This window comes from Pelmatolapia mariae, linkage group LG10_11 (assembly GCF_036321145.2).
Source record: "Pelmatolapia mariae isolate MD_Pm_ZW linkage group LG10_11, Pm_UMD_F_2, whole genome shotgun sequence".
NCBI classification, from domain to species: Eukaryota; Metazoa; Chordata; class Actinopteri; order Cichliformes; family Cichlidae; genus Pelmatolapia; species Pelmatolapia mariae.
In genome coordinates this window covers 51,019,632-51,031,796 of record NC_086236.1, presented here as the reverse complement: position 1 = coordinate 51,031,796, position 12,165 = coordinate 51,019,632, and the positions used below count along the sequence as shown (strand labels likewise).

At 40.3% G+C, this 12,165-nt stretch overlaps 1 protein-coding gene across 1 annotated transcript; it reads right to left on the bottom strand.

Annotated features, from left to right (window-relative positions):
• Positions 1-292: 292 nt before the first annotated feature.
• trhra (thyrotropin-releasing hormone receptor a) lies at positions 293-10,650 on the bottom strand. Its single transcript, XM_063487694.1, has 2 exons — positions 9,472-10,650; positions 293-4,105 (listed from the first exon to the last, which is right to left on the bottom strand). The coding sequence occupies exons 1-2, from the start codon at positions 10,276-10,278 to the stop codon at positions 3,665-3,667; spliced, it is 1,248 nt and encodes a 415-aa protein (XP_063343764.1). The 5' UTR covers positions 10,279-10,650; the 3' UTR covers positions 293-3,664.
• Between the last annotated feature and the right edge of the window lie 1,515 nt (positions 10,651-12,165).

Genomic DNA, 12,165 nt, shown 5'->3' with positions numbered 1-12,165 from the left:
TGGGTGTCACATTATTTGTTTTGAGCACATTTGGGTTCTGATAGTTTTCAGTGAGAGGAGACGAGGCCACCGCATGCTGAGTGGTTTCAGAACGAAGCAATCAACACCTGTGATTGATGTCCTCGGTGTGATCGCAGCTCGCAGAGCTATCTGTGCCTGATTCATAAGGGCGTCTTGGATGAGGCAGTTTCTTCAATGGCTGCTGGTAATAGATCAGAAGTGGTGGAGTTGTAGAGAATCGGGAACAAAAGAGCGTATATCGACATAGCAATAATGCACCATCTCCAGCGTCGTGTAATTATCATCTGTGTTTATTATTGACAAAGAAGGTTACAAAATACAAAACAAGCCATCAAACTGATAAAGCAGAGAAAAGTCACCTGCAGAAAGAAAAGTGCACAAAAAAACCCCACACTGCATCAGATGGAAACTCATCAGGTAGCACTTCACAAAAGCCTGAGTTCATGCTGCAGACAGTGCACCGTGCAGAACACAAAATCTCCATCGCAGCTGTTCGTCAAAGAAATGAAATATGTTTCAACCGAGAACAAAGGAAGAAATTGAAACCTGTACGAATAAGAGGTACTTTACGCTACAACTACTACAAACCACGGTCTTTTTCTTCCACTTTGGAGTTCAGCCCCCACCCGCTGTTGTGAAATGATGGCAAACACACTGATGGAACAATAGATCAAAATGAGCTATTATTTCATAAAAAATAAAAATATAAATTCCATTTTGCTGGCACACGTTTGAAAACACAATACCAATTGAATTTCACATTGCACTGCACAATCAATTTCAAGCAACTTCACAATATTGACAGAAAAAAGCCTTTAGATTAGCACAAAAAAGGCCCTTCTCACTGAGCTCCTTACTTATTTATCCCCTTGAACCGTCTTCAGATTACACACACTGTACACGTAGCTCAAAGAAACACTAGAAAATTCATCCTTTAATAGCGGGGTGTGAGCTATATACACAGTGTGGATTGCGCCAGCTCAAGTATGGCATGTATTTGCGATCTATTTACACCTTCCATCATTGCTCTGTTGGGTTTTGCTGAGCAGATAAATCCCACAAAAGTGCTGCAATCTGCAGTTTCAGTGAATTACTGTCACGACTGTTACCGGACCCTTTAACAAACAGCCTCTCTTTCTGCACATCAGAGCTACACATTCTTCTCTTCTCATTATGATACACCGGCCACTCACCCCCCACGGGCTCTAATTCCACAGCAGTCATAGTCACAGTTGCCAACAGAAGACTTTAGTGTTTGTCACTGTTTAGTTTGAAATCCACAGAGAAATCGTTAGACATCAGAGGATTTTAAATTGAGAAAGCAAGATAAAGTTGTTCTCATATTTGGACCTATTTTTAAAAGGTCACATAATTCCACATCTGTGTTTTCCCTGTAGTGCTGTAGCAAGACTAAAATGTCATGTGCATTGGATTTATGTGAAATACAGGGCTTCTAGTGGTACATTAGCAAAGGAAAAACAGTTTTGTATTTGCTTTTGTGTATGGTAGGGTTGGTAAAACGATATCCTATGGGGCTGGGTAATGCAAACAATATAAATATTTATCATGACAGAACATTTCATTGACTGGGAAATGAGAGGCTTTGATGTACAGGTGATACAGTGTATGCAGTCCAAGCACAGAAACAAAACAAAAGTCTAATATTGTACAGAACACTCAAAAATGTAAACATAAAATAAAGTAAAATGTTACTTTACAGCAAAAGCACTTAGTTACATTACAGATAAACTTTACATGTAAAATGCGTGATGATAAATAAAATGAAAACTTGAACCCAGGAATCTGCTGGGACGCGTCTAAATGAACCACATTTATAGGTTCACTGTAAACTCTTGAACACCTGTGCTAGCATCTAGTTGTCCACCCCATTGAAATAATTTATCTTTATTTGTGTGTTAGTGTGTTTAGTGTGTTGCTATTTCAACTTTAGTCCAGTGTGACAGCATGTCATGGTGGAGGGTTCACATCCTCTTGGTCTACTCATGAATGTTGCCATGTCCTGTGACTAAGATTAACAAAAGGAATAATACAACATGGGCACCTGCTCCATGCTAACACACACCTGGCCAGAGAATGAAATTATATCAAAATGTCATTAGACTGACAGAAAGTCATCAACCGAACTGCTGATGTAACAGAATACTGCTATGATTAGCTGTCAGTGTGCAATGTGATATGCTTATGGTATACTTGTGGTGATAAAAGTAATCGTCTGACTGTTACTAACCACTTTAGGTCAAAGGAAATTAAGAGCTCCATTCCCATAACAGGGAGAGAGTAAAGCGAATAGAAAGTGATCGCTCAACAGTCACATCGGCCATAAATATGAAGAACATTAGTACATAAACAAGGTCTCACCACACAGCCAGCTCCTAGGTTTGAATCCACTGTATGTTTTCACTGTGATGTGTGGAGTCACTGTGGGTACGCCTGCTTCCCTGAAGGATGTGTGTTGTGCTAACAGGTGATTCTAAATTTCTCTTAGCTGTAAAGGTGAGCGTGGATGGTGGTCTGTCTCCATGTGATTGCTTTGCAAGAGACTGGCGAACTGCCCAGGGTGCACCCTGCCTTTCACCCTACGATAGCTGGGATAGGCGCCAGCTGCCTGCAAACTCGAGTTGAACAAGCGGTTAAGAAAATGAAATGAAAATGAGTGAACATCCATTTTAGGTATATACTTCTGTCTGAAGCTGACTATTTAAGTATTGTTTGATAATGAGGGAATGGACTAGGGATTAAGCTGTGTTTCAGGCACACTCTGGAGTTTCTCCTTTTTTTGTTCACTTGCAGTGAAAATGTTTCTGATCAGCTGGCAAATTGAATTTAAATATGAAATGTTTGACCAAATGCGGACTCCCAGGGGAATATCTGATCTGCTCAACATCCACAGCAGTGTTTGCTAAATCTGTCTGTCTGCTGTTTTGTACTGAGCGGGTAGTATGGAGCGTGAGCTGTTTGTTGAAAACAGCTGCCTGCTGTGGCTGAGAGTGGCACTATCAGACTAATGGGAACAAACAAAGAGTTAAGCTAGACAGCTAAATCATTTTAAACTTGCCATAAAGGTCCCTAATGGCAAGGCTATTATCACAAAGACCTATGATATCCACTAATGAAATTTCCTTTTGAGTGTGATTACTACTTTAATGTCTTATTCAACAGTCTGGTTTTGTTTAGTGAGAGAAAGATGAGATGAGAAGGCACCCTACTTCCAACAAATTTGTCATACAGCTATACAGCAACTTATAACAAATCGGTGCCATGCAAGTTTATACTGTAAAGCTTATGGTAAAGGTCATAGAAAAGGTGCTTTTGTATTACATCATAGGGCTGAGGAGGATCACTTCCTGCATTAATAATTAAGACTTCCTATTTGTTGATATTTTCTCTCTTTTCTTCTTGCATTTCACACAAAAATGCAAGAAAGCCTACAGCACGGGGCAGCTCATCCCATTGCATCCTATTTGTCTTCTGGCAAATGTTGTTGTCAAATAAAACAAACATTTACAAGAGGAAAAAATCTTGAGAAATAAAGCTGGAACCTGTATACTCAATACATGTCAGAATCAATACTGGAGCTGTCAGAATCTCTGATACCACCTTCAGGTGGAAAGGTTGTTTCTAGTCAGGCCTTGACATCCCTGCTTGACGGAGAAGGCTCTTCATACACCATCTTTTTGGCATTTGGCAGGATGCTGTCAGGTAGGTACTGAGCAGACGGTGTGTGGAGCTCATCCATAACTGTGGTGAAGTGGTCAGGACTTTCCCCGTTGGACGTTTCCTTGATGACACTGTAGGTGAGGGCCACGCTGTAGGAAGCGGGTTTCTCCATGCGCTGAGGGCCACAGTGACACAATTTCTTAAAAGCGGCACGAAACTTCTGAGACATGGCGTTGTAGATGATGGGGTTGATGGCGCTGTTTAGGTAGATGCAGAGACGGCAGAAGAGCAGGAACCAGGTGTCCAGGTAGGGCTTGTCCAGGAAAGAGTTGACCACCACCAAGGTACGATAGGGCATCCAAAGTAAGGCAAACAGGATCACCACCACAGCGAGCATCTTTGTCACCTGGGAAAAAAATTCATTCATGTGTTAAAGAAGCCTTTTTTTAAAATTTAACCTTTATTTTTACAGGTAATCTCATTGAGATTCAATGACTCATTTACAAGACAGACCTGTTTCAGACAGCATAATAAAAAGTTACAAAATGAAATCAGATTTGTTTAATTTCATTTTTTAAATGCTCATCAGGTGTAAATGAAGCCCAACACATTGCACTACTGCACAGGGCTGTTCAACAGCAATTTAAACTCTGCTTTTTACCCAGTAAGCTATGAGCCAGCATGCACAAAACCAACACCCTAACATGCATCGACATTGTCTTTACATGCAGCTGCGCCTTCCCCACAGTTAAATGTAAAAACATCTTTATGTGGTGTATGAAATTTCACCCCTAACTTTTTTTGCTAATATTAGTTTTTGTCTGTAACTAACACTCTGCATAGTTTTGACTGTGATTCCTTTGGGATTCAATTTATTTAATGTATGCAACTCTGTAGTTCATCTACAAATTTGTTCTCAGTGTGGTCAGCCTATCAACATCCCTGTTATACAGCTGCAGAACATCAAACACTTCTGCTTCTCATTGGAAACATTCAGCTAGTGAAGTGGCTTTTCCTGTAAAACAGCCCATTTGTTTCAGATGTCAGAGCACAGTACATTGTGTTAAAAATACCTCTACACAAAGCAACAATAACAAAACAAGTCGTTACTAGTGACCACAGGTGTCACCAACTGACCAGAAAATCTAAGTTGTTTATTTTTTAAATTTCAAGGTTCATGTGAAGGCACTGGAATAATTTGAAAATTGGTGGCGTTGCCAAATTGAATAGGCAAAATGTAAAATTCTAAAGAAAAAAAAAGGTAAAATCAAATCCTGAGGCGGGGATAAGCAGTTTACCTCCTGACCTTATGAACCTTTGTTCTCCCGCCTTTAAGCCACCTCCACCCAGCCACTGTGTTGGTTATTTAATCTCTTTACAATGGGTACAGCCTGAAATGGCAAACAAAAAGCTTAACATGTGCTTTCATGGCACAAAAAATGTCCTTAAAAACAGCACGCCATGATTTAAAAACTCATGACAAAACTTCTGACCAGGGTTCAAAGATTTAAAACTGCAGCATATATGGGGTCATCATTCCCCTGCTCCCACATGGTGGAGCATTACTACAATATTTAAACACAACAATACTGAGCTCAGAAGAGGAAAGCTGCCCCACACTAAATTTCAAAAAACCTTGTTTTAAAAAAGTGTAAATTTGTCAAGACCATTTATTTATATCAGTATCAATATCAGCTGATAACAGCTAAGCAAACAGCTGGTGGTTCAGCTGATACACTTCTGTGTTTCCATCTTGCAAATCTCATATACAACGTGACCCACCTCCAGCTCAACTCCTCATTTTTATGCTGTGTCTGACTTCATCAATGTCATGCCATTGATGCCTGCTCTGATCTGTATTCTTAGGGGTCATGCTGCACCTCTCAGCCTAAAGCTTTTCACGCATGCAAATGCAAAAGCAGGAAGGTACCAGCGCTGAGCCATACTGTCAAACATGGATTACTGTGGACAGTAATAAGAGTTTCCTTTGACCATAGTGGTTATGAACAAAATTTGAATGTCAGAGCTGAGTAAATGTGTCAAAGTTATCAAGTAGGTGTTTTCTTCGACTTTTCCAGGTTGGTGATTGGAAATTCCGAGGCCCTATCAAATACAGAACTTTGCCTTTATCTTCAGACATTTGTGCTCAACTTTGATAATGTGGAACCAGCAAACCAAGACACTGTCACAACCTTTGGACATTTTCATGAAAAGGTTGCCAAAAATGGTCTAACTTATAATACGGCGTGCTATAGTACCAGAAAATCACCTGCTTCATGCCAAAAACTCTTCTTCATTCACCTCTTTTCACTCTCTGTCTGTTTACACACCACTCTGCATTTAATCATTAATCTCTGGCTCTTCACAGCAAATGACTGCACGTTCCTGAGCCTGGTTCTGCCAGAGGTTTCTTCCTGTTAAAAGAGAGTTTTTCCTTCCCACTGTTGCCAAGCACTTACCCATAGTGGATCATTTGTTTATTGGGATTTTCTCACTATTACTGTAAGGTTTAAAGGACTTTGAGTTGACTGTTGTTGTGATCTGTTACTATATAAATTAAATTGAACTGTGTTGAATTGAAAAACTTAAAGTTTGAACCTCTCTTCTTGTTACAGGCTCCTTTAAAGATCCCTGTCAAGATTTATTTCACATTTAAACCTGACAAATTAAACATTTTTTATGCTTTTTTTTTTAACATTTTGAGTCTGTTTTCATTAGCTGCATTTAGAGACATATCTATGACAAGAAAGACCTATCCATTCATTTGCTTCTGCTTATCCGATTCAGGTTTGTGGTCAGGCTGGAGCCTATCCCAACTGCCATAGGGTGGGAGGGAAGGTACACAACCACGTACACTTATGACCAAATAATCTAACCTACACGTCTTTAAACTGTACTTGGAAGCCATAGCACTCTGAGATAACCCACGCAAGCATGGACAGAACGTGATAAATCCACACAAAACTGGCCTAGCCTGGACTCAAACCCAGGATGTTTTGGGGGGTTTTTTGCTGTGAGGTAATGGTGCTAACCACCCCACTACCCTGAAAGAATCTCTGGGCCTCTTAATTATATGCTAAGAGTTTATCTGTGCCTTCTATTAAAAGGGAATTTAAAGTTTATTTCCTCTTTACTTTTGTCTTTATCTTCTTTTGTGGTTTACTTTCCATCGTTTCTTAGCAGCAAAAGTTGTGAGATCAGTTTGTGCACACGTGACAGACATCAAAGATTTTTAGCCTCGCCTCAGTTGTCAGAAAGTCTTTTCACTGATTAATGATTGCACTTGTATACTAGGGGTATAATTTGAATTGAGAGCTTTGTTGATCTTAAAAGCTGTGAAAATGCCAGCAGGTCTGTTCAAACATTGCCACAAATAACATGGCTACAAACACACCGAGGCGTGGATTGACCTTTTTACTGCTGCACTGGGGTTTTGTCAATTATTTATCTGGAAAGTGTTTTAGGGTGGAGTCACTCACATTGTACAAAAATCACCTGAATTAGCAGCACACACCAGATGGGTGTACTGTAAAGCAAGCTTATTAGGTTTACATGTACAGTGTGTTCCTATGTCACTCGTGGATAATGTCATCAGAAAAAACAATAGTGAAAATGGGTCCTTTTTACAGCTGATTTATACAAAACTCGGGTGTGCTACATAAGCAACCTTAATGACACTGAAAACTTTAGGCTGAAGACTTTAGGCTCATTTATCTGGCTTCATAGTACACCCCTCAGGGACTGGATAGTTTTTACCATGCTTTTAACATGGGAAAGAGGGAAAAGTATATACTGCTGATCAGCTTGTTGCTCAATTGGTGCATCACTTAATCAAAGCAACATTGATGCTACACATCAGTGGCTCATACCAAACCATCCAGTTAAAAAAAATGAAAAGATTTGATGAGATAAAAATCTTTCCAGCTTGAAAGTCTTTCGTCAACATTAGTGACCTATTTGAACACCTATTTAATGTTTATATAATTTATTAAGTAACTGGATTAATCGTTAATCACAACTTTACAAAGCTTGGATTTATTAATTTAGTTGCCGGGTAAAAATCTTGATGTTTAAACATGCATGTAATCAAACCGTATCCATATTCATGACGTGTTGTCTCAGCTGCAGTGAGGTGAGTCTAATTGACTTGGATAGGGGCAGAGCAAGTGCCATCAGCAAGTGGAGTGCCTAATCTTAGCTGCTGTTGACATTTAGGTAACTCGGTAAGGTATGTGGTAGGAGGGAGGGGTTGTTGGTTGTGTCCGTGTTGAGTTGTGAATGCTGACGATAACAAGCAAATGTGGCTGTGCTTTGGCAGGAATGTGTTAGAATAAAAACCCCACTGATGGAGAAAATGTCTAAAAGTCTATTTGAGTTAGGGTTAACTGATCTGACTACCCAACAGAGCATGGAGCTCCCTCGGGGTTACCACACCCCCTTGTCATTCCAGGAAGGCTTCTTCCCCTGATCTGATAAACAAACATCTCTCCCTGCAGCCTACCTAGGTGTCTGGCATGGTGTCCTTACCTTTAGAGGATTCAGTTTTATGAATAAAACTGTTTTAAAATGTTAAAAAGAAAAAACAAAACAGAAGATGGATGGTGAAATTGTTTTACACTGTTTAGCAGTACTGCATGTAGCAGTGTGTTTAACAAAAGACATAGATAAGATAAGATAATTCATTTTTGGCCTATATTTAGGATGGACTATCTCAAAATTTCTGCTTCTTCTTCAGTCCTAAACTATAGAATCTCCTCTGTTCCACAAAGAAAGAAAGAAAGAAAGAAAGAAAGAAAGAAAGAAAGAAAGGGAGGGAAATGAACTCGAGCTGGTTTTACACTCCACCAGGCTCAGTTACCAGTACTTTAGGGACTGAAGCTTAATGGAAGGTTTTCAGAAATAAAACAAGATTAACAGAAGCTGCATTTAGGTATATGAATTTGTCCTAACCCCCTCCATAAACCCCCTTACTAAGACAGGCCCTCCCTGTTGTGCTAGAGGGACAGTATAGTTTAGGCATTTGCATGGTCTGCTTGGGTCCGAGTGAAAATTCGTCAGGAGAGGGTGAGGTCTTCTTGCAGACGTGTCTGAAAGGCAACAATCCACCAACTACTCATGCACCGTGACTGCAGACACGTGTGCGCCTGCAATGTCGGCCTGAAACACAACCATTAAGAATGTAGCCCCGCCTCTGATATGGGTGCAGCATTGATGGAATTGCAGTTGAGGATTTTTGAGATTTTTTTGCTTTTTGCTGGATTTTTAAAATTCTTACCCCCTCACACGGAGATAAGGACGAGAAGACATATTCTAATTTCTGTAATCCACGAAGCTGTGAGGTCCATTTGATCTCATAGCTGCAGAGCCAGTTATATTGTGGTTTTAGTTTTTTCATCTTTCACTAAAGAAACGGCTTTTAAAAAAGCGTTCTTTCTTTTTAAAGAAACGCTTATAAGCCAAGGAACCCAGGTTGGGTGTTCTCATTCTGTTTCATGCGGTATAAAATCTTCCAAATCCCAAACAGACGGGTTTTTTCCTGTCACTCTAAACTTAGACTAGCATAACTGAACGCAGGGCTACATTTCATTGTCAGGATATCTATCTGGATTTAAAAAAAAAAAAAAAAGAAGAAGAAGAAAAGCAGAGAAGCAGAATAAATCTGCTGGAAATGAAACACTTAACTTGTTTTTAATTGGAAAGAAATACAGTCCCTCCGCAACCCAACTCACGCAGAAAAGTGCTACTGGGATGATGGTGATGATAATGAGCTACCTGTCTGCGGGAGGCAGCCGTGGTGCTGCTGGAGGAGCTGGTGCTAATCATCCTCCCTCCCTGAGTCGTCTCCTTCTTCCACTTCTTGGTGCTGTCCTTCGGATCCGAAGGCAGTGGATTGATGAAAAGTATCCTGGCGATCAGTCCGTACAGAACCGTGGCCAGCATGAGAGGGAGCACGTAGAACACCGTGAAATCCGTGAAGTAGATGGGCAGGTAGTGACTCCTGGACACCTTGTAGGCGCAGGTGAGCAGCACCACGTTGTCGTAGATCAACTTTTTAGTGTCTGACAGAAAGAGCCACATGATGCAGTAAACAGAGGTGAGCGCCCACACCAGCATGATGATTTTCTTAGCCCTGGATAGAGTGCACAAGAATTGCGCTTTAATAGGGTGGCAGATGGCGATGTAGCGCTCCACTGTGAAGGCGGTTATGGAGCAGGAGGACGCGTTTATACCCAGGTACTGGAAATAAGTGATGCCCAAGCAGCCCGCGTAGCCGTACACCCACTGCCCGTGCAGGGCGTCGGTGATGTTGGGCAGCCCGGCGGCCGTAAGGACCATCAGGTCAGCCGCCGCCAGGCTCACAAGGTAACAGTTAGTGGGAGTCCGCATGTGTTTGGTGGTCAGGACTACCAGTATGACCATCACATTCCCCACGATCCCAACCCCACATATTAGAGTCACCAAAAACACGCTGGCCACCTTGTATTCAAATGAATAGTCAGTCCACACTCCAAGGGTCTGGTTGTCGTGCACTGACGTGTCATTCTCCACAGTCATGTTATCCATGGTGAGATTTTTCATGACAAGAGGAAGCTGTCGCTCTTTGGAGTTTTAAGAAAATTACACCGAGCTTTCAGAAACATGCATTACACAGTGAAAAATCTCTGCAGGGCCACAGTACGAACTGTATCCACCAAGAGCCCCTTTCTATAAATCCTTTAAAAACTTAATTTCATCCGCACAGGATCCAGTCAAACTGTCTGTTCTTCTCAGCGAAATCCATTCCACTTTGTGATATCGAAAAGCCATCAAATCAAACTCCAGCGCGCTTTTCCATTCACACATCATAAAGAGGTTGTTGTCTGAAGTTTGCAGCCAGAGGAGAGGAGGTGCTGCAGGCACGCTCCACGCTTCGCTCTCGTCTCACCGCTCACACAGTCATGACTGGGAGCTTCCTGCAGAGCATCTCTGCTCCTTCCAGCCCAGTGAAGTCACAGGCTGACGCACCGGAGTCACGAACTTTTTTTTTTTTTCAAACCAGGGACTCCCGTGGGGCCGTTCTAAAAATATATGTTAATTTTGAAAGTAATATTCCAAGAAAAAGTAAAACTAAGACAAAAGTTCTAATAAGAGGGAAAACCAATAAAGGTTTTAGAGTGATTTCCAGTTAAACTCGGATTTTGCTTTACTAGATCAGTTTCATCATCACCTCCACAATAACTGTCCTGCTGTGTCTGTGACGCAGTTATTTTTTGTTTTGTTTTTTAATTTGTTGGTTTGTTTTAATTATGCTATTTTAACATATCCAGAGTTTTAACCTGAGAGAAAAATCCCCATATTCTTAAGCCTAATTAATTATTCCCATCTATGTTGAACCTAATGTGGCAAATTTAGGCCCATCACACACACAAATCTCATGTAAATTTTCTTTTATATTTTTTTATTCTTTAGAGCCCAGAAGCCAGTGATGCTTTTTCATCTTTGTTAAATGTATTTTCTGTTTATTATATGTTTGTACCGCTGATTAGCTAACAGCCAATCAATGCTCTACTCGCATATGAACAAATCATAGTGAAGAGTCAGATTTTTTTTAAATAAAACACCTCATTCACGGGATACATTGAACTGAAATGTATTTATTATATCTAATAATAATAAAGATCAAGTTGTGTTAGGCACTCATTTGCTAGAGTTATTTATGCCGTCATATCTAATTGTAATATTATTGTACTGTGTTATAATTATGTACTCCTTAAAATGCATATAATAAAGAAAGTTAAACAAGTGAACAGATAACCCTGACTGTTAATGATTAGGAGGTAAACACACTTATAAGCCATTAATACATTAATACTCTAAAGCCTTGTTTCTTTCATAAATAGCTCCTTTTCACCTTTAAACTCCCATTTTACACTGTAAGTGTTCTATATTGAATCAACCAGCAACTGCACAAAAATGAAAAGAAAACCAACAAATTTACTGTAATTAACAAATTGATTTCATTATTTCAGTGAGAAATGTGTCATTTTTGCATTTCACAATATTTTAATGCTTCTGCTAAGCCTTGTACTGAAACGTTGGAGGTTTTACATATTAAATATAATTTTGCCAGGGACTTTACTGGGTATGCCTTGATAATTTGTGGGTTGAACCCCCTTTTTGCCTTCAGGACTGCCTTAATTAATGGTGTAGCTTAAGAAAGGTGCTGTAAACATTACTCTGAGATTTTGCTCCATATTGACACGACAGCATCAAATACTTGTTGCAGATTTGTTTCTCATTAAACACTCCCATTCCACCACATCCCAAAGAGCACCTTTGGGATGTGGTGAGAGCTGGTGAGTGTGGGGATCATTTGAGTACAGTGAACAAACCATAATGTTCAAGACACCAGCTTGAGATGATCTGAGCTTTGTGACATGAGATGTAAGCCTGCTGGAAGCAGCCAAAAAAGATGGGTATACTGTG